Source organism: Tupaia chinensis, unplaced genomic scaffold (genome assembly GCF_000334495.1).
Source record: "Tupaia chinensis unplaced genomic scaffold, TupChi_1.0 Scaffold146650_1, whole genome shotgun sequence".
NCBI lineage: Eukaryota > Metazoa > Chordata > Mammalia > Scandentia > Tupaiidae > Tupaia > Tupaia belangeri.
Window position 1 is genome coordinate 1,438,794 of NW_006206507.1, and position 23,774 is coordinate 1,462,567.

At 39.3% G+C, this 23,774-nt stretch overlaps 1 protein-coding gene and 1 pseudogene across 1 annotated transcript in view; one reads left to right on the forward strand and one right to left on the reverse strand.

Moving 5' to 3' along the window:
- CFAP69 (cilia and flagella associated protein 69) overlaps positions 1-23,758 on the reverse strand; it is an 87,061-nt gene extending 63,303 nt beyond the window's left edge. Inside the window, exons 1-4 of the mRNA XM_006168998.3 lie at positions 23,457-23,758; positions 10,017-10,076; positions 7,012-7,077; positions 2,135-2,244 (exon numbers count right to left, since the gene is read on the reverse strand). Of these exons, the coding sequence (XP_006169060.1) occupies positions 2,135-2,244; positions 7,012-7,077; positions 10,017-10,076; positions 23,457-23,582 (362 nt within the window). The 5' untranslated portion in view covers positions 23,583-23,758. The remainder of the gene's footprint in view (positions 1-2,134; positions 2,245-7,011; positions 7,078-10,016; positions 10,077-23,456) is intronic.
- LOC102502828 (short/branched chain specific acyl-CoA dehydrogenase, mitochondrial pseudogene) lies at positions 3,129-4,133 on the forward strand (annotated as a pseudogene).
- Positions 23,759-23,774: the final 16 nt, after the last annotated feature.

Genomic DNA, 23,774 nt, shown 5'->3' on the forward strand with positions numbered 1-23,774 from the left:
CCAAAGGACAGGAGAGGACTCAGTCAGAAAAGCGCTTGCACAACTATTTTCATTGCAGCATTATTCATGATTGCTAAGACTTGGAACCCACCTAAATGTCCAGAAACTGATAAACGAATTGAACAATTGTGTCACATATACTCCATGGAATACTATTCAGCCATAAAAAACAATAAGGCCCTGGCATTTGGTGGAAAGTGGACGAATATGGAAGATATGTTGCTGCGTGAAGCAAGTCAGGCTATGAAAGAGAGACATTGTATGTCTACACTTAACATATACCAACTGTCTATACTCTATGGTAGAGACTAAAAGACTGGAGAATATAAAAGTATTTAAAATTGCAATGGACACTAGAGACAAAGTAGAGAAAAAGTGTGGGAGGGGAAGAGGAAAGGAAGTTTGGGGGGAAAATGGAGAGGTAAGACGCTTGTGGGACACAGATAAGGTTTATTATCTGTTGACAAGGATGTGTATAATAGTCTCAACTAGGCTGGATTGAGGTGTAAATCATGCTGGGTAATGTCTCTTGACAATTTAAACAATGTATAGCGATTTAATGTACAAATAATAATATCACTAAACAATGTGTAGTGATTTAATGTACAAATAATAATAATAAAAGAAAAAGAAGGCATTGTACATACATGAAATAATTTTTTTTCAGATATCAAAAATGTAATAATTTATAAAACTTTAAATATTGGGACCAGCAGTTAGTGTAATGGCTATGTTGCTGGACTCTCATGTAGTCAACTGCGGTTCAAATCCTGGACCCGGTGGCTTAAATTCACGCTGGGCGCGTGTGTGTGCGTGCCTAGGATCCTGAGAGGAGAATGGAGAAGGGATTGCTGCATGGCCATCTCCCCTGGGGGGTGATTTCTCACTTTCTCTCTCTCTGTCTCTTTCTTTCTGGCGAGCGCATGCACCCTATAGCAAAAAACCTCTCCAAAATAAATAAATAAATAAAAAACTTTAAATATTGGGGCCAACAGGTGGTGTAGTGGTTATGGCATTGAACTCCCATGTGATAGAATGCAGTTTGAGTCTTGGACCCTGCAGCTTGGAACTCACACCAAATGTGTGTGTGTGTGTGTGTGTGTGTGTGTCCAAAATCCTGAGAAAAGAATGGAGGAGAAGGGATTGTGTTGAGGCCATTCCCCCAGGGAGTGATTTCTCTCTTTCTGTCTGTCTCTCTGGTGAGCACATGCACCTTAATAGCAAAAATCTCTCAACAAATAAATAAATAAAATTTTAAATATAACTGCTGTTAAATCTAAACATAAGCGTTAAAACCCAGGACCAGCAGGTGGTGTGGAGGTTAAGGCGCTGGATCCCACATGGTCAGCTCCACAGTTAGAATCCCAGAACTAGTAGCTGAACATGCTGGGTGCATGAGTGCCCAAAATCCTGGGAGGAGAATAGAGTAGAAGGGACTGTGGTGTGGCCATCCCTCTTAGGGGATTATTTCTCCCTTTTTCTCTCACTGTCTCTTTCTGACAAGTGGATGTGCCCAGTGGCAAAAATCTTAAGGGAAAAAAAAAATTAAAATTAAAATTAAACTGTTTAATATATACCTATATTAGCCACTATGTGGCAGCAAGCAAGCACAATATATTTGTAGACCTCAGAACTGTTTGGAGAAGCAAATGGTGAGGATGGGACATTCTATTTGATAATTCCGACTTCCAGTTTACATTTCGAAAATATATTTGGTGATTTTTATTCATTCAAATTTAAAAACTGAAGTAAAACATGACATAGAACCTAATATATCTTTGATAGACAAATTTTCTAGCATGAAAGAATAAAATACTAAAACTATAAGCCTTATCCATAAATGTATTCAAAGGTTCTTTAAAAATACTTCAGTTCTTTAGTTTCATCTAATATTTATCAACTATAAAATTAATTATAAATTTTTTTCCATAAACTTGCAGTTTACTCTCTCATGGCTAGCAATCTCAGACTATAGTGAAATGGACTACTTTTGAAAAACCAACTGCTGGCATCAAAAGATCAGCTACAATTTTCTGAGTTTGTATCGTTCTGCTACACCATAGTGCATACTATCTTAGACATACAAAATAAAATGCAAGTTGACATAAAATAAAATTAAAGAAAAATGACTTACCCACACAATTTTAGGATATCATATGTAGAGTCTATAAAATGAGGCTGATTTTCAATTTTTTCTGCACATAGACTCAGAACTTTAAATATCTGTGCTAAATCCCTTAAAGGCTTTAATACTTTTAGTTAAGAAATAAAGTTAATATCTCTATTAACGCAGTCTTCATAATTTCCCTGTCAAGAAAGTCTATAAAATCCCAACTATTTTGTTAAATGTTGCAGACCCATTCTAATCATTCTCATTTTGTAGTCTAAAGAGAAAAACTCAAAGCCATATTTCTTTAGGAATATAATTCAGTCTTATTTTGGTAATTTCTTATTGAATTTATTTTCCTTCCCACAACAACTTCAGAATTAGATTACTAAGCACCATACCATACATTCAGTTGATCAGTAACTTATTACTGGAGAGTGAAAAGTAACCTGGCCTGCAGCACAGATGGAGGGTCCAGTGGTCCGCTTGCTCTGTGGCTGCAGGCTGCTAAGAAGAAACTTCCCAATTTGTCTGACTTCTTGGAAGCTTCCTCCTCATGTCCTAAGATCTTTCCAGTCAGAAGCTCTACTCAACATTACAATTAATGGATTACCCTTTGCTCCACTACATTACAGGTAAGAGCTCAGTTAGAAAACTTACACAGGAAAAAATTGCTCCTTTGGTTCAACCATGGATGGAAATTAAAAAATGGAGGAATCTGTGATACAAGGATTATTTCTTTTCTTTCCTTTTTTTTTTTTTTTTGGGAGAAGTTTTTGCTATAGGGCATGTGCGCTCACCAGGAAGACAGAAAGAGACAGAGAGACAGAAAGCAAGAAATCCCACCTCCCCCATCCAGGGGGGATGGCCACATCTCAATCTCTTCTCCTCCATTCTCCTCCTGGGATCTTGGGCACACATGCACATGTGCCCGGCATGAGTTCAAGCCACCGATCCGGGACTTGAACCGCAGTCAACTACATGGGAGTCCAGCAACATAGCCACTACACTAACTGCTGGTCTTGTACAAAGATTACTTCAATATGGGCTGATGGGTATTGAGTTGACATAAAATATGGAGGGACAGGAGGTTCGTGTTTTTTCCTCTGTCCTAATGATACAAGAATTGGCCAAAGTTGATGCATCTGTGGCTGTCTTATGTGTCATCCAGAACACAAGAATTAACTCACTGATTAAAAAACATGGAACAGAAGAACAAAAGACCACCTATTTGCCTAAGCTGCAGAAACAGTAGGAAGTTTCTCCCTCTCAGAGGTTGGAGCAGGTAGCAACTCACTTGATTGAAGACCAGAGCTGATAAAAAGGGAAATTATTATGTCATCAGTGGGTCAAAGATGTGGATTAGCAATGCTGCCTATTCAGGATTCTTCATGGTGATGGCAAATGTAGATTGATCCTTTTGTTGGATACAAAGGAATCACCTGCTTTTTAGTAGACAGTGACACTGAAGGCTTTCATATAGGGAAGGCAGAAAACAAACTGGGAATCAGAGCTTCTTCTACCTGCCCATTAACATTTGAAAATGTCAAGGTTCCAGAAGCCAATATCTTGGGACAAATTGGACACAACTATAAGTATGTCATAGGGAGTTTTAATGAAGGTAGAATAGGAATAGCTGCACAGATGCTAGGGTTGGCCCAAGGATGTTTTGACTACACTATTCTGTATCTTAAAGAAAGGATGCAGTTTGGCAAAAGAATCTTTGATTTTTCAAGGGCTCAAGTGTCCACCCAGCTGGAAGCTGCAAGATTGCTAACATATAATGCTGCTAGGCTTGTAGAAGCTGGGAGGCCATTCATAAAAGCAGCATCTATGGCCAAATATTTTGCATCAGAGATTGCTGGACTAACAACCAGTAAATGTATTGAGTGGATGGGAGGATCAGGCTACCAAAGATCACCCTGTGGAAAAATATTTTAGAGATGCAAAGATTGGTACAATATATGAAGGAGCTTACAATATCTAGCTGAACACCACTGCAAAGCACATTGATGCAGAGTACTGACATGCATACGATTGGGATGCCCCTCCCCAGCGTCACTGCTGTGAAATTTTAAACTATTGTGTCTTGTTGGGGCAGTAGACCTGCATAACATTGAAGCATTTCATTTAAGCCCTTAGTCTTAGTCCTTGGGGTAGGCTGTTTCTGTTTTATCTTTCTGGTATGTTTAATTTAGCACAGGAGATCTTTTTTTTTCTTTTCTTTTCTTTTTTTTAAAATTTTAGGAGATCTTTCTTTTTTAAGAGACTGTTTTTAAAATTTGAGAAGGAATTCATCCATACTTTCTCTAAAACCTTTTAAAAATTCTGTACATATTTATATTGTCATTCTAGTTTCAGAATATACAGATGTTTCATTCCATCAGCATTTGGAAAAATAAAAGATATTTGAAGTATTACTTAATAGAAATAGGTATTTTATATTCCTATTAAATCTATTTTGTGGCATCAGTCAGAGAAACATTTGCTACAGTAGACAATTTTTAGTACTTCATAGATTCAATTCAAAGTTGTCAAATGAGGTAGAAACTGATGAAAATGTATTTCAAAAAATCTAAGAATTCTAGTACAAAATATCTATAAATATTTAAAAAGTAAAAAAAAAAATAACTTATTATTGGCAATGAGTAATAACACATTGCAAAAAATTAACTGGTGCCAGCAGGTGGAGTGACAGTTAAGGTGCTGGATCTCACATGGCTGACTCCACAGTTTGAGTCCTGGACCCAGAGGCTTGAGAAACATGCCAGCCTGTGACCATGCATGCCTAAAATCCCTGGAGAAGGGAGGAGAAGTGATTGTGGCATAGTCACACATAGTCCTGGGAGGTGGGGACACATTTTTTACTTTCTCTTTCTGTCTCTTTGTCTCTCTTTGGCTAGCAGACATGTCGTATGGCAAAAGTCTCTAAAGAAAGAAAGGAAGAAAGGAAAAGGAAGGAAGAAAGAAATTAATGACTAGGGTCAATTAAATCCTTTATCTCCACCTGCTTGCACACACATACACTGCACCAGAAAAAAAGCAACCCAAACTTTACTTTACTTTATTGCATTATTTTGTTAACATTCAGCTCCAGTGCATTTTCTTACATGTAAGGTTTAAAATGGTTGGAATTTTATTTCATTTATAACTAGTAGGAGAGCAAACTATATCCTCTCTAGATTTCCAGGCAAAAGAAACTTTTATTTTACATATTTAAAATTCATACTGGTACAAAAATTTTGATTCATTTAATTTCATAGCTAAGAGTATATATGGTAGTTGTGACTTACACTTCTTGGTTGATCTAGCTTCTTTTCCAGAAGCTTATTAGGAAGAGATGGGGCAGCTGGGCATGCTAGAAATGTAAACCTTTGTTAATTTCCTAGAGAAGTGACCAAAATACTTCTCTAACTTATCTTTGCTAAGTTTTACAGCTTTTAAAGCCAGACTACTAATGCAATCAGAAATTGAGCCATTTGCCACCAACCATCTGCCCTGGAGAAAAAATAAGATAGAGGTGTTGAGCAGTTAAGTTGAGATAGGAAAAGAAATCACCTTCCTCACTATCAGTGAATACTGTTGATATACACAAGTCCTCAGATTGACTCAATAGATTCATATAAAAACAAAGCTAAAATAAAGTTAAAAAAAAAAAGATTTACATAAAACTACAGAGCACACTTCCCTGAATGAAAGACAAGATATTTTGAACTTGAATGAGCTAATATTAGAAACTGCTGTCTTCTTTAGGCCATATCAGACAACTGTCAGAGATCATCTAAATTAATATTACCCAAAGTGTGGCCTATGGATTACTGTCAGTTCTGGTACAGTATGTTACCATTCTGTGACAAGTGCATAAAGTGAGGGTTCACATTTAGAAACTTTCATACAACCTGATATTCCTGTGACACTTTCATTCTGTTTTATAGTAGTATTTATATACAGGTTTGTTTTTTTTTAAATGTACACAAGAACAAAATGCACTGGTTTTCATGTATTCTTATTAGGATGGTATATTTAAAGATAACATATTTATATAACATTTTGCAGGTTATTAAGCACTTGCATGTACATTATCTCATCTGCTCTTCCTGATAATTTCATCTGCTATTATCTCTATTTTAAAAGTGTGAGGAAGTTAAAAAGTTTATCAAAGGTACAACTGTCCACATAAATTGGTAGAAAGAAGACTTTGACTTGGCCCTCCCAATTATACCATCTTTCTGAATCTATAGAAACTTACATTATCTACAGAGTTTGTTGTGTTATACTGATTCCTCAATTTTATTTATATTTTCTGATAGAAAATATAATTTTGTTAACAAACACAAAATGTCAGGCATTTTCTGCGGCAGATAAAATAATGGCTTCCCAAAGATTGGTCTATGTTCAAATCTCTGGACACTATGAATATTACCTTACATAGCAGAGGGACTTTCAGGATGTGAGCAAGTTTGAGCTCTTGACATGAGAAAATCATCCTAGATTATCCTGGTTGGCACAATGTAATCAGAAAGATCCTTATAAAGGGAAAAGGGACACAAGGGAGGGTCAGATAGAGAAGGAGATGTGATGACAGAAGGAGAGATGAGAGTGATGTTACTCAGAGGAAGGAACCATGAGCCAAGGAATGAAGACAGCCTCTAGGAGCTGGAAAAGGCAAGAAAATGGATTCTGTCCTAATGCCTTCAGATTAGCACTGCTAACATCTTGACTTTAGCTCCATGAGACTGATTTTGGACTTCTGAACTCAAGAACTATAAAATTATAAATTTACATTGTTTTTAGCTATTCAATTTGTGATAACTTAGAGCAGCAGTAGGAAGCAAATTCAATTTCTAATAGAAATTCTGTTTCAGAATAAAAGACACAAGCATATCTATATATGTAAAGGATACAAGTCCATTCTGATAATACTGTACCAATTTCTTGACAGATTTAAGTTGTTTTTCTTCTAAATCATCCTAAAAAAAAGATTTTAGATTTTGTGTTATCAAATCTATTGAGATTTAAAAAAAATTTCAGTATCATGAAAAGAAAGTAGATACATTAAAATTATCAAATAATTCTTAAATCATAATGTAAACATTATAAAATGTTTCCTGAAATGGTGAAGGTAAAAATGAACAACTGTTTAAATTTGTTTAGAATAAAAACTAGGCTAATATAAAAACAGTAACTGTTTCCAAAAATAATGTTAACAATAGCTGAAATATGTTAAGCTATTGTTCTATGCTATGTACCACTATAGGCATTACATATACATATCACTTCATCAACCTTCAAAAATGATCCTCGGGGCAGACCATGGCCTGGTGGTTAAGGCAGCTGGATCCCAGAGGTTTGGAAAACACATAGGGAACATGTGCGTGCATGCACGCCCAAAATCCTGAAAGGAGGGTGAAATGGAGGAGAAGGGATTGCAGCATGACCATGCCCCATGGGAGGTGCTTTCGCACTATCCCCTTGCCTATATCTCTCTGGGGAGCACGCACACCCTCTGGCAAATTAAAAAAGAACAAACAAACAAACAAACAAACAAAACTCTTACCCCTCTTTTCCAGAATAAAAAATGGAAACTGAAACATTTTTAACCAATTTGTCCAAACACACGGTATAAAAAGTGGTGCTGTTAGGAACCAAGCATGGCAACCTGAATACAGACATTTAGTTTTAACCTCTAAAATATGCCAGGTGTACAGTCCAAACCAAACATTTTCAACCAATTAAAAATAAAAACAGGGCCAGCTGGTAGCATGTGGTTAAGGCATCTGTTATTCACAAGGCTGACTGCGTGGTTCAAGTCTCAGACCCCATGGCTTGAAACACACTGGGCATGTGTGCGTGCACGTGTGCATGCCCAAAAATCCCAAGAGGAGAATGGAGAAGGAATTATGGCATCGTCATCTCCCAGGTGGGTGCTTTCCCACTTTCCTTCTCTGTCTCTATCTAGCAAGTGAATGTGCCTTATAGCAACATTTTAAAAATAAATAAATAGAGGGAACCAGCAGTGAATGTAATGGCTATGTCGCTGGACTCCCACGTAGTTGACTGCGGTTCGCATCCCGGACCCGGTGGCTTAAAACTCACGCTGGGCGCGTGTGCGTGCGTGCCCAAGGTCCTGAGAGGAGAATGGAGGAGAAGGGACTGCGGTGTGGCCATCCCCTCTGGGGGGTGATTTCTCGCTTTCTGTCTCTCTGTCTCTCTCTGTCTGTCTGGCGAGCGCACGTGCCCTATAGTGAAAAACCTCTAAAAAAAAAATAGATAGTAAAAATAAACGTACTTCTACACAGTGATGTGTTTTCATGATTGAATCCCTTCTGTTTTTAAAATTCTCTTAAATTGTTTATGAGAAACTGTGGCAATGTCCATACTTCCCCCTCTAGCTTTATTTAACCCTAACAGGAATTATACGTAGTTGGATTTTCTATCTTAATGAAATTCAAATATAGTCACAATTTAAAAATTACTTTTCATAAAAATTCCAGTAGCAAAAAACAAATTATTCTTACAGAATAATTATTTTATTTTGGGCTTTCCTTCTTTATACATAAAGAGAAAAAAAGGTAGAAACTAAAAAAATGTTAAAGCAATGAATACATTTTATACCTTCTATTCACAGGGCATTGTTTTGATTTGACAGGTTATATCATGGTCAACTTATTTTCTACTTAACAAGAATATACCATCTTTGGGACCAGCAGATGATGTTATGGTTATGTCGCTGGATCCCACGTAGTCGATAGCAATTTGAGTTCTGGACCCGGCAACTTAAAACTCAAGCAGTTTGAGTTCTGGATCCGGCAACTTAAAACTCATGCTGGGTGTGTGTGCGTGTGCCCAAAATCCTAAGAGGAGAATGGAGGAAAAGGGACTGTGGTGTGGCCATCCTCCTTGGGGGTGGCTGAGGGGATTTCTCGCTTTCTGTTTCTCTGTGTCTATTTCTCCAGAGAGCATATGTGCCCTATAGTTAAAAAAACAAAACAAAACAAACAAACAAACAAACAAAAAACCTCTCTCTCAAATTAAAAGAAATATAACCTTCTTTGAAAATTACCACATACAATTTTTTTTTTTTTTTGAGGTCTTTGTCATAGGGAATGTGCCAGAGGCAGACAGAGACAGAGAGAGGGAAAGTGAGAAATCACCTCCTAAGGGGCTGGCCATGCCACAATCCTTTGTTCTCTATTCTCCTCTTAGGACTCTGAGAACACACACACATGTGCCCGCTGGGTCTGACACTTGCATGGGGGTCAGCCATGTGGGAGTCCAGGGCCCCAACCACTATACCATCTGACCACATATAATTATACAGTGTGTGCTGGTTTTTAAGCAGTAAGGCAATTCTTAGATGACATCAGGAGAGTGTGTTGTTTGAGCATGTGTGTATATCATTTCTTCCAATGCCTAAACTCTCAATTCTGAATCTTGTGTTTGAAATCATATATTTCCATTACATTCTATGTTAGATTTCTCTCAAACTAAGTTACCAATGAGTATACATGAGTATGCATCTATATCCTGATTTCATATCAGGAAGTTTTAATTATTATATCACAATACTCTTTTTCTGCCACACTTCTCTTCCAACCCTGCTAGATAACAAGCAGTTATCAGAGGCTAGATGACTCTTTCTCTACATTATGATTTACTCTATTTACAGTCAGCATGGGTTTGTTTGTCATACTAAGGAAATCTATTCTCCTCTTCTAACCTCCTTACCTGGTTAAATACATTCATGATAAATTTAAGCAGTTCTTGAACATAAGTATATACTGTTTAAAATATATTCAACCTATGGAGACAAATATTATTTACATTTGGGAGAATGTAAATTACCTTCCAGGGAAATAAAAGTTTACTATTGATGTAGCAGAATAATTTTCTCTCAAAGCTTACTCACTTTATCAGTTTCTTCAAGGAGTTTGATGATACGAATAAGGTCCATAGGCTTGAACATACCCTAAAATACATAAGACTTTTAGTATTTTGTAGCATGGGAATTAAGAAATCACATCAAATACACTCATTTTCTATGATAGTTTCCCTTGGTAACTTAAAAATATCTTATGATAATGAGATAGTAAGAGGAGAATAAAAAGCAGATGAGCTCTTTATTTATTATTATTATTATTTTGGAGAGGTTTTTGGTATAGGGTGCATACGCTTGCCAGAAAGACAGAGAGAGGCAGAGAGGCAGAAAGCAAGAAATCACCCCCCCAGAGAGGATGGTCACGCTGCAATCCCTTCTCCTCCAGTCTCCTTTTGGGATCTTGGGCATGCATGCACATGCACCCAGCTTGAGTTTAAGCCACCGGCTCCAGGGCTCAAACTGCAGTCAACTACATGGGAGTCCAGCAACATAGTCATCACGCCAACTGCTGGTCCCCAGATGAGCTCTAATATAAGTATATAAAGTTTGGGGTTAGATTAAAAAAAAAAAAACAAACTCCTGAATTCTAGTATTATCTATAATAATCTTATAATCTTAATGTTTAAGAATCTCATTAGCTATTGGGATCAGCAGATGGTGTAGTGGTAACGTCGCTGGATTCCCACAAAGTCGACCATGGTTTGAATCCCAGACCTGGAGGCTTGAAACTCACACCGTGCATGTGCATGCATGCCCAAAATCCTGAGAAGAGAATGGAGAAGGGATTGCGGCACGGCCATCACCCTGGGCGGGGTGGGGGGTGATTTCTCATTTTATGTCTCTCTGTCTCTATCTCTCCAATGAGCACATGTACCCTGTAGCAAAAATCACCCCTTTCTTTCAACTCAGGACCAATCAGAGGACCAATCAGAGAAGCAAATATGTCTCCTTGATCTATCATATAGGGCATTCCACTTCTAGCTAGCCCACCTCTAGATTCCCCATGGTAACCTCCAATCAAAACATACTAGAAGTCTTCTTTTTCTTTCTTACTATAAAGCTTCCCTGGCCTGCCTTGGAATCTCTGCCCAAAGCAAGTGACAGTGGCTGATTCTCTGCACAGAGCAAGCTCTGAATAAACACTCTGTTCTCCTTGGCCTATCTTCATTTATTTCTACAAGATTTAACCAGAAGAATGTAATAATATAAAGATCATTTTGTCTTTTGGGTCTAGACAGGAGTTCGGAGATCAGTCTGTAACTTCAGGCAGTGACTAAGGTAGTGATTGATATTTACAAGAAAATTGAATTAAAAACAATGAGGAGGTAGAATCAGCAGGAGCTAATGAATACTTGGGTGAAATAGAGAGAAGAAAAAAGGTAAGGACAATTTCCTGCTTTGAGGAATTACATGAATGATCACACTATTTACTAGGAAGTGAATGCTGGAGGGAGATTTGTCTTGGGCTTGGACATGAGTTAAATTTAGGACAAATGTTTATAAACCATAGGCTTAAAGTGATATTTGAGGACTTGGAATACATGAGAGCACATTAGGTAGAAAGCAGACACAAAAGAAAATATGCATAGGGAAGTATCAAAATAAATGTTATTATCATCAGATGTTTATGGAGAATTTTAGAAAACTTTTTAAGTTAAAAAGTGTAACAAACTTGGGAGCCAGCAGTTAGCGTAATGGCTATGTCGCTGGACTCCCACGTAGTCGACCGCGGTTCGTGTCCCGGACCCGGTGGCTTAAAACTCACGCCGGGCGCGTGTGCGTGCGTGCCCAAGATCCTGAGAGGAGAATGGAGAAGGGATTGCGGCGTGACCATCCCCCCTGGGGGGTGATTTCTCGCTTTCTGTCTCTATGTCTCTCTCTGTCTGTCTGGCGAGCGCACGCGCCCTACAGTGAAAATCTCTCAAAAAAAAAAAGTGTAACAAACTTAAAGAAAATCAGAACTCCACTATTCAAGTTACAGTACAAACTTATTTTCCCACTTTACTAAGGGACATATTTCAGAGACAAGAAATCCTGCTTAATAGATAGCTACAGGGAAAGAAACTAAGACTTACAGTGGTCCTTTCATGTGTCTGGCAATTTATATCTAATCAATATTCAAATATACTGTATGAATGTAGCTCTGTTATCCCTACTGATGAAATTAAGATCCTGAGACCTAACTTGCTAAAGTCACATAGCAGGTCAGTCTAATGCAGAAACTCTGGTTCTTTTCATCTTAATTCTCTGCCTGACTGCAGAGATTTTGTTTCTAGCAAGAATGCCAAAATAGGCAACTTCAAGTAGTCCATGTACACATACATGACTTTGTAGCCCAGGGTGGTATTACTGACAGTGACAGGGTATGACATTAACCAGCAGATTGCGAAGGTTCTCAGAAGGAGAGCAAATTTGAGCAAGAAGGCTCAGCTATGATATCTCTGGAAGTCAACTAACCACAATTATGTATTTATTTCACAAATATTTATGAGTGCCTATACTGTGTGAGATATCATTTCAAGTGCTTAAGATATGGCAGTGCATAAAACGCAAAATCTACTTTCATAAAGAACTGGTATGCTTTACAAGAGGAAAAAAATGAATTCAGTTGTATAGTATACTACAAGATGATAATGCTCTAGAGAAATAAAGTGGGTAGAAGTCCTGGGATACTTGAGGAATATAACTTCACACCCCACAGTCAATGAAAAACTGAGAGTGGGTAACATTACAACAAAGTCTCGAAGAAGGTAAGGGAACAAGCTGTGGATGTTAAGGGAAGTATTTCCAGAAAGCTGCTACGGCAAGTGCAAAGGCCTTAGACCAGGGCAGACCTTGCAAGCTTGAGGAGAAGCCAGGAGACTAGAATGGCTAGGACATAGAAGGCTTTGTAAGACTGGGCTTAAATTTTTCTACTCTGTGCTCAGAGGAGGTCTTGAAAGGACACATAACTATTAATAGATATTTTCTATTGTTAAAGAACCCATATTCTAGGGGGAGCTTTACAAATGAAATAGTAACCAACACAAGAGATAATTAGGTAAAAACTTATATGACTCAGCCTTAGCTATACCCATTCATGAGAAGATTTATAATGTATGAGGGTGAAATAAATGAGGAAGTGCTCCTGTTATAGGACTTCATATTGGAGAGATCTGACGGCAGCATAGAATTCAGTGAAGTTCAGAAAAGAAGGGAGTGTATTCATTCAATAACTATTTAATATTACCTTCTGTGTACCATATATTGTGCTGGGTGCTATATTGGGTAGTACAGAAAAAAACACAAGGTTTCTGCTGTCATGGAGGTAGCACTAAACAGAACATACAGTGCAGATAAAGTACAGATGGTGTATCGGAAAACCTTCAAAACGGGACAGAATAGTGGAACAGGGCACTTCAGAGTTGGCAAAGATATCATCTAGTTCTGTGGTTCTAATGCTAAAAATTACTAGCAGGAGCGTTTCAAGAGTTCCAGACTCCACACTGGGGATTATGAGTACATGGGCAGTAGGCCCAGCTATGCAGTGTTTTTTGTTTTTTAGAAATTCTTTATTTTTTATTTAATTCCATTTGTTATTATTTTTTAATTTTGATCAGAGAGAGAGAGAAAAAGAGAAAGCAAGAAAGCAAGCCACCATGTCCAGGACTCAAACTGCAGTTGGCCTTGTGGGAATCCAGTGCCTTTATACAGTTGTTTTTTTTTTTAAGAATTACTTTATTTAAGTTTAATTAATTAATTAATTAATTCATTCATTCATTTTAACTTGGCCAGAGAGGGACAAAGTGAGAGAGAGAAAGAGGGAAAGTGAGAGAGCAAACCTTCTGGTCTAGGACTTGAACCATGGTTGGCCATATGGAAATCCAGTGCCCCTAACCACTATGTCACCTGCTGGCCCCTATGCAGTTTTTATTAAAGAAGTTCCTGAGATGGCCATCCAGGTTTGGGAAACACTCATCTAGTATAGGCTGGTTTTATTAAAAAGGGAACAGACAGGGACCAGCAGTTGGCATAATAGCTATGTCGCTGGACTCCCATGTAGTTGACCATGGTTCAAGTCTAGACCCAGTGGCTTAAACTCACGCTGGGTGCTTGTGAGTGTGTGCCCAAGATCCTGAGAGGAGAATGGAGAAGGGATTGCAGCGTGGCCATCCCCTCTAGGGGTGTGATTTCTCGCTTTCTGTCTCTCTCTGTCTTTCTGGGGAGTGCACATGCCCTATAGCAAAAACCTCTAAAACAACAAACAAACAAAAAAGGGAACAGATGGAATCCTGAAAGGAAGAGATTGTGGCTCAGAAGGAGGAAAAAGAATGAGAAAATGGTGTTTAAAGAAAGCAGACTGGGGAGAGGGGAAGAGGGGTGAACCAAAGGGCTGAGAGAAAAGGATGTGACCAATGTCCAGGATAAACTGAAGCTTTGTAGTGGTGGGAGAGAAGAGCAAGTAGTTTTGTTTTTAATTTATGTTTATTTATTTATTTAAGAATTATTTGGAACCAGCAGTTAGCGTAATGGCTATGTTGCTGGACTCCCGCGTAGTCGACCGCGGTTCGTGTCCTGGACCCGGTGGCTTAAAACTCACGCCGGGTGCATGTGCATGCGTGCCCAAGATCCCGAGAGGAGAATGGAGGAGAAGGGATTGCAGCGTGACGATCCCCCCCGGGGGCTGATTTCTCACTTTCTGTCTCTATGTCTCTCTCTGTCTGTCTGGAGAGCGCACATGCCCTATAGCGAAAACCTCTCCAAAAAAAAGAATTATTTTTTCTTTCTTTCTCTCTCTCTCTCTTTCTTTCTTAATACTTCCAGAGAGAGAGAGAGAACAAGTGAGAAAGCAAGCCTCCAGGTCTGGAACTTGAACCACCGTTGGCCATGTGGGAGTCCAGCGCCCTAAACCACATCACCTGCCAGCCCCTTTGGTGTCCTTCTTCCCCCTTTTTCTTTTAACCAAGCATCTGATCTGGTGTGAGAAGTGTTAATGTTGCATAACAAGCAACGCTTTGAATAGCAAACAATCCTCCAACCAGTAGCATAAATCATCACTTGTTTGAAAGAGTTCTACAGAATCAGAATTTGTACTTTAATAAGATCTCTATATGACCCATATGCAGTTTAAAGTTTGGGAAGCACTATTCTAAAAAATATGGTATTCTTCAGAATGTAAGGAACAATTAAAATAAAAGGAATTAGATAAAAGGTGGACAATTACGTAATTTGTGATTACAGGATTGTATTGAGGACACCTGGCATTCTCCTAGGGAAAAAAGTGCTGTATCTTTATATTATCCTTACTTTTGGGGCTGGCAGGTGGCATGGTGGTTAGGGAAGCTGGGCTCCCCCATGGCTGACTATGGTTTGAGTCCCAGACCTGGCAGCTTGTTTTCTCACTTTCTCTTTCTCTCTTTCTCTGATCAAATAATAATGATAATAAATAAAGTTAAATAAAATAATTATTACATTATCCTTACTTTCCATTAGAAAACCAGAACCACATAGCACTGGGACTAACAGAAAAACAATGCTGGGTGCAGTGGCACAGGCCTGTAATCTCACTATTTGAAAGTTTGAGGCAGGAGGATCATGAGTTCAAGGCTAGCCTGGGCAGCATAGCAAGATCTTGTCTCTACGAAAACAAAGAAAGAAAGATAAATGATCTGAGAACTGTCTATATGACTTTTCTTGTAATGTACCTAGTTTAGATATTCTGTAAACAGCATCTGAACTTTTTATTTATTTATTTACTTACTTACTTATTTTAGTTTTGCTATAGGGTGCATGAGCTTGCTAGAGAGAGATAGACAGAGAAAGGAAAAGTAATCCTTTCTCTCCTACTATCCTCTTAGGATTTTGGGCATGGAAGCACATACACCTAGACTAGCATGCTTTTCAAGCCATGTGGTCTAGTACTCCAGCTGCACAGTTGGCCATCCAGCTGGTTTAACCTTCATGCCATCTGCTAGTCCCCATTTGAACTTTTAAAATAATAATAATAAAAACTATCATGACTAGTCATTAACAACAACTAAAATAGGGGTCATCAGATGGTATAGTAATTATGTCACTGGATTCCCATATGGTTGACTGTGGTTAGAGCCCCAGACCTGGTAGCTTGAAACTCATGCTGGACATGTATGTGTGTGTGTGTGTGTGCCCAAGATCCCAGGAAGAAAATGAAGAAGGGATTGTAGCATGGCCATCCTCGCTGGGGAGTGATTTCTCACTTAGCCTCTATCTTTGTCTCTGTCTCTCTCAAGAGATCACACACATCCTAAGGCGAAAACCTCTAAAATAAATAAATTTATAAATAAATAAAATAGCTACCATTTATGGGGCCCTTATAATGTATGTCCTGAACACTATTGCTAAACACTTTAATTCTCACAGTAATACTGTAAGATAGGCATTTCTAAAAATTCTTTCACAGATGAGGAGGCAACTTGCCCTCTTTCTAAGAACTTGAAAAAAACGAGTAACTTTCTGGTACTATTTTTTTGTTTTGAAGTCTGAAAAGTATGGTAAATAAGTTCTTTTAAAAGGGTTTGGAAGTCAAGAGGAAGCCCCATAGCCTAGTGATCCCATATAACTGACCGAGGTTCAAATCCCAGCCTAGCAGCTTGAGAAACACTGTATGTGCTTATCCTGAAACTTTAGCAGGATGGAAAAGGAAGGGAAGAGATTGTGATATGACCATGCCTCATTTGGGGTGCTTCCTCAAACTTCTCTCTCTCTCTCTCTCACTGGTAAACGGACGCACCTATGGCAACTAAAAAAAAGGAGGGGCAGCATTTGGTAGTCCCAGACCTGGAGGGTTATTTTTCTTTTCCTGGGCACGTGTGCATACATACCCCCAAACCCCAGAGGATAATGGGAAAGAAGAAATTGTAGCATGGCCATCCCCCTGGGGAGTGATTTCTCATTTTCCCTCTCTGTCTCTGTTTCTCTCTCTCTCCAACAAGTGCTTGCACCTTATAGCAAAAAAGAAAAAAAAAAAAAAAGAAAAAAAGGCTTTAGAATCATTACAACAGGCATTTTCAAAGTTATTTATAGAGAGAAAATCTGAAGACAGAGTGCTAAGAAATAGCATCTTTCTTGAAAAACCACAATATGAAAAAAATATGGAATTCAAAATTCCATATTCCTAAACTATTTCCCTATTTATTACTAGCTTAAAATTCGTAATCTATATTTTCCATAATTTTATCTATAGACATTACAAAATTAATAGTTTTAAAAATCTAATATTCTTCAAAGCCATGATAGTAACTTAGACAGTGTTTATAGGAGCTATTACCTTCTACAAGTTATTTTTCTAGAAAATACAAAGAGCTCCACCTGGATCCTGAACTTCAGCTGTGAAATATTGCTTTCAGAGACTTAAAATGAAGATTTTCTGCTGAAACTTCTTCCTCACTTATTTCTAGAAAGGCAAATCCAGGCCCATCTCCACATGGATCCTGAACTTCAGCTGTGAAATATTGCTTTCAGAGACTTAAAATGAAGATTTTCTGCTGAAACTTCTTCCTCACTTATTTCTAGAAAGGCAAATCCAGGCCCATCTCCATATGGATCCTGAACTTCAGCTGTGAAATATTGCTTTCAGAGACTTAAAATGAAGATTTTCTGTTGAGACTTCTTCATCACTTATTTCTAGAAAGGCATAAACCCAGACCCATCTCCACATGGATCCTGAACTGCAACTGTGAAATATTGCTTTCAGAGACTTAAAATGGGGACCAGCAGTTAGCGTAATGGCTATGTTGCTGGACTCCCACGTAGTTGACTGCGGTTCACGTCCCGGACCCGGTGGCTTAAGACTCACGCTGGGCTAGTGTGCGTGCGTGCCCAAGATCCCGAGAGGAGAATGGAGGAGAAGGGATTGCAGCGTGGCCATCCTCCCTGGGGGTTGATTTCTTGCTTTCTGTCTCTGTCTGTCTGTCTGGCGAGCACACGTGCCCTATAGCAAAAACCTCTAAAAAAAAAAAAGAGAGAGAGACTTAAAATGAAGATTTTCTGAACTTCTTCCTCACTTATTTCTAGTGGGTAGCGATACCTGTCTCTTTCTCTCTGTTTCTCTGTTTCCCTGAGTCTTTTAATTAATTAAAAAAAAATTTTTTTTAAGGTAAAGTATTCTCTGGGCTCTCAAGCTCCTTTATTGTGCAAATAGGTACCTCTCCCCATTTTATTTAGGAAATGCACAAACCCAGGTTCATCTCCACATGGATCTTGAACTTCAGCTGTGAAATATTGCTTTCACATGGTGCACTTACACACCGCATGGTTTTCTATTTTTGCTTTTAAAAATTAAAATCTAGTTTTTTATTAACCTTTTTTTCTTTTTCTTTTATTTTTTTTCTTGTTCTCAAATTCTTTTCTTCTTCTTTATCTTTATTCATTGGTTTCTCAGCTCTTACACACTAAGTGTCTAAACAGGCCCAAGTGAACAGGATCTAAACATCTGAATACAATTAGGGTCAGAATATTCCTCTATTCCCACTGATTCTTTTTTCTTTTTTTGGAGAGGTTTTTGCTATAGGGCACGTGCGCTCGCCAGACAGAGAGAGACATAGAGACAGAAAGCGAGAAATCACCCCCTGAGGGGGTGGTCACGCTGCAATCTCTTCTCCTCCCTACTCCTCTCAGGATCTTGGGCACGCACGCACACCCGCCTGGTGTGAGTTCTAAGCCACCGGGTCCGGGATGGGAACCGCGTTCGACTACGTGGGAGTCCAGCGACATAGCCATTACGCTAACTGCTGGTTCCCTATTCCCACTGATTCTGATGCACAAAGAGTGAGAGCAGAACGGAAGAGAGATTGCAGAAAAGGGAACATCCCCCTCCCCCACTACACTGTAAATTAGTAAGTCACTGTGGAGAAGTATATGGAGACTCCTCAGAAACCTACAAATAGAACAACCATATGACCCAATTTCACTCCTAAGTATCTTCACAAAGGATAGGAGAATACTCAATTGGAAAAACACTTGCCAATTGATGTTTATTGCAGCATAATCAGGAGGACATGAGATAAACCCAAATGACCAAGAACAGATGAATGGATTGAAAAAATGTCGCATATATGTATATGGAATACTACACAGCCATAAAAACAATGAGACCTTCACATTTGATACAACCTGGACAAACATGGAAAATTTAATGCTCAGTGAAGCAAGATAGACTATGAAAGACAGGCATTGTATGTCCCTGCTTAATACATACTGAATGTCTGAGAGTGGGAGAAGCCAAGAGTATATGGAAGGGAATCAGGGAGAAAACACAGAAAGCCAAGACATTTGTGGGACACAGAAATGGTTTATTACCTGTTGATGATAACGTGTATAGTATTTTCAGCTGGACTGGTATGGGATGTAGTTCATGCTGGGAAAATTCCCTTCACAAGCCAAATGATGTATAGGGATCGAATGTTTAAAAACCCACTGAATGTCAGGACTAGCAGATGTTGTAATGGTTAGGTTGCTGGACTCCCACATAGTCGAGTCCTGGACCTGGTGGCTTAAAACTCACTCACACTGGGCACATGTGTGTGTATACCCAAAATCCCTGAAAGAAGAATGGAGAATAAGGGATTGCGGCATGGTCATCCCCCCACTCCCACCCCCAAGGAGTGATTTCTTGCTTTATTTCTCTGTCTGCTGGCAAGCGCAAGTGCCCTATAGCAAAAATCTCTCTTAAAAAAAGAAAAACTACACACATACACACACACACACACACACACACACACACACACACACTGAATGTCTGGATTCTACAGCAGAAATTGAAAGACTAGAAAGTATAATAGCATGGAAACCAACTGTAGATACTAGTGACAGTATAGGACAAGGTAGGTAATAGGGGGATGGGAGGGAGGGGATTAGGGAAAAGACAAACCATTTAACAGATAAAAAATAAAAAGTTATCTGTTCATGATGATGTATATGGTAATATCTTTGACTAGACTAATATATAGTATATTCATGCTGGGGAAAAACCACGTTGTACATATCAAGATGTACAATGATTAAATATAAATTTAAAAAATAATGATATAAAATTTTAAAATGATGTTGATAACTGCACATTTTGAATATAAAAAGGGACTTTTATTAAAAAAATTAAAATATGATTTTATTTTGGTACAAAACATTCTGAAATCCATGCAGTTTTTTTTCATGCTATGCACTTTCCATGAACTTTTCAAAAACATTCCTTCCCCACAGTGTACTGTAAAAGTTCTCCATATGCTTTATTTCATTTAATCTTTACAGTGGACAGGAATGCTATTATTATCTGCATTTGACAGAAAGGTTAAGATTCTTGCCTTTGGTCACAAAGTTGGTAAGTGATGAAACCTGCCTAACTAGAGACCCACACTTTCAGCTACTGGGATTTACTCTCTCAAGCACAGGCAAAGGTGTAAGTTGCAAATGTGGAATTATTTGAAAGGACTGGAAACATTTTAGAGTTCCAAATGTCTTTCCTCTACTGGCCTGGGGCAGAGGTCTAAAAAGTTATAATTTTATCACTCTAGGAACTCTAGACTCCATTATATGATTAAAGAAACTGAGTAACTCTCAGGTAACTTCTCATGACCTTAGGGCCCTCATTTGTAAAACAAAACAAACAAACAAACAAACAAACAAACACAAATGTGGTTGTTATTACTGTTTCTCTAACTTCTAAAAAGTTTCTATTTTATTTTTTTCGCCTTTGGGTAGAAAATGCCTTTTTCTTCAGCACTTTGTAAAATGTTAATACTCCTTGAAGTAGTTATTAACAAGGCAGGAAGACAAATCAATGCAAATTAATTAATTCTCCTGAAAGAAAATTCTAAAGTCCTGAAAAGAGAGGAGGCAATAAAAGAAAGTGGAGGGCGGGGGCAGCAGATGGTGGGGCCATTATGTTGCTGGACTCCCACATGGCTGACTGTGGTTAGTTCCTGACAGTGGCTTGAAACTCACACCAGGTACATGTGAATGCATTCCCAAGATTCTGGGAGAAGAACAGAGGAAAAGAAATTGTGGTGTGCCCATCCTCTCTGGGAGGTGATTACTCACTCTCTCTCTCATTGTCTTTGTCTCTCTCTCTTTCTCTTGCTCTCTCTCGTAAGGACACACACCCTAGAGCAAAAACCCCTACAAAAATTAATTAATTAATCAATTAAAATGGGAAAAATAAGAGACAGAAGGGAGAATACACATAGAATACATAGTTATACTTGTTTTATCTTACTGGTATGTTGCAGACTATTTTGGCAATAGCCTGTTAAAAGCATTTTTCTCTCTCTTTTTTTGTAATGCATGGCTGTCTTATATAATCCTCTCCAAGCCTTCTTATACCAAGTAAGAGAAGAATGAGAACCCTCAGTTACCAAATTCACCTACTTCTCCTTTGCTCCGTGCTTGGGGCTATATGGTACTGCCCTTCCTTGCAGCTTTGGCAGTGGAGAGCTATTGTTCCTCAAATTTCTTCTCAGACAGGACTGGAATACCTCCACAAATCGAATAGGTAAATTCCCCTAACACCTGTTCCTCCTCATGCAGAAGTGCTGTTGCTCCACAGGCTACTGCGTAAATATCTGACTACCCTCAGAGAGTTCAACCCTATTCCCACAGTAAAAGAAGTCCCTATTCAACTGGCCACTCCCAAGGAACTCTCCAAGGCTCCAGGATGTGAACGCAGGAGACAGTGTTCCTGACGCAGCCTGAGACTTGTGAAGCCTCAGCACAAATTCCCATAGCAGCCCCACACAATTAGTGTGAGGCAGGGTAGGATTCCTCCATAGAATTCGTGGTTCTGAGGCTTGATCATGGCTCTTTCAAGGACCAATGGGTAGTATGAAACAAACGATTTGATATAAATGATGAACTTTTGCTTATAAGAGAAAAACAAAGCAAAACCTTTTTTTTGTATTGTCTGAAATAGTTTACAATAGTGTATCTGTAATCTGTCATCAAAAGAGCACTTTGTCTAACAGAAAGGGCTGAGTAGTATCAAAATGTTTACAATCTTTTGCGAAACTATAGTTTATCATTAGCCGAAATCGGGCACGTTCAGGGTGGTATGGCCATAGACTAGTTTATTATTAATTTGTAAGTATTGTATTTCTGATACATGTGAAATTGTAACTGAAATTTATTATGCCAATGTTTCCTAGATGAAATGAATAAAGTTTTTGTTAGGGAAGAAAAAATGATTTCAGATTTCTAAACACCCTTGTCAAGGCTGCGGAGATCCAAGAAATAATCTTTTTTTTTTTTTTAAGAGGTTTTCGCTATAGGGCACGTGCCTCTCGCCAGACAGACAGAGAGACATAGAGACAGAAAGCGAGAAATCACCCCCCAGGGGGGATGGCCATGCCGCAATCCCTTCTCCTTCATTCTCCTCTTGGGATCTTGGGCACGCACGCACACGCGCCTGGTGTGAGTTCTAAGCCACCGGGTCCAGGACGCGAACTGCGGTCGACTACCTGGGAGTCCAGCAACATAGCCATTATGCTAACTGCTGGTTCCCCAAGAAATAGCTTTTTAAAAAAAAAAATTAATTTATGGGGCCAGCAGGTGGCATGGCATGATGGTTAAGGTGTTGGACTCCCACATGGCCAACCACAGTTCAAGTCCTGGACTTGGCGGCTTGCTTTCTCACTCTCCCTCCCTTTCTCTCTGTTTCCAGTCAAACTGAATAATAATAATAACTAAATAAAATTAATCTTTAAAAAAGATTTAATTTTATGTATTGTTATTATTATTTTTTAATTTGATGAGGGGAGGGAGTGAGAAAGCAAGTCACAGCAAGCTGTCAGAACCAGGACTTGAACTGTGGTTCAAGTCAGCCGTGTGGGAGTACAGCGCCACGCCACCTGTTGAACCTCCAAGAAACAGTCTCAGAGTGAGATCTTTCAACAGACCCACCTGAATAATTTTGTATCCACGACAAAGCAAACCCCAAATAGAATTCTGACTCATCATTCTCTCCTAACTCATTCTATAATTCCTAGCTTCTAATTTCACATAAAAACGGTGTTTAATTGCTTATGTTAAGGGCATTTCCTCTCAGTGCAGCTTTTAGTAGTACCAAATTTAAACATGGGAAAACTCACGCCTTTATCAAGAACATCACTTGATTACAAGTATAAAAGTCCAATGAAAACCAAGTGATTTAGTCATCAAATTAAATTTCACTGAGTGACTCCCCTCGCAGTCCCTAGGTGACCGCAGAGAAGAAGCGCCACAAAGCCTCGCCTACTCAGTTTGGCGGGAACCTCCTCCTGGAGAGTCACAGGCAGTCCCCAGACAGGTTGGTGGCCGGCAGCCAGCCCCACTAGCCAGCGGCGCAGTTCTCCGGGGGCGCAGCTCTGCACTTGGGAACTCCGTCCCATAAGCTCCCTGTCTCCACTCAGGTCCCCATTTGTGCCCCTGACGACCCAGGCCTCACCCCCAGCCACTCTGCCTTCCAAAGCAGACACCTGCCCATACCTTAGCCTCCTCGTCCTCTGTCACCACCCCAACCACCGGGATTGGGCGGGGACTGCTGGAGTTCTTTCTGCCTCCGGGTTCTTCGGCCTCTGTCATCGCGGTGGCTGCAGCTTCCCTTGCGGACATGGCTGGCGATGGCTAGGTGAGGGGAATCCTACTGTTCTCTGTGCCCGCAGCAGCAGGGCCCAAAAGAAGGAAGCCTGAGAAATACTAGAATATCGAAAGGCGCCCAGCCTCGGGCAATGACCGCTACGCCGCCTGCATGACGCCGGAGCAGCTCGCCTGCGGACAGAAGCAGGGGGCCCGCCGCCGGGGTGT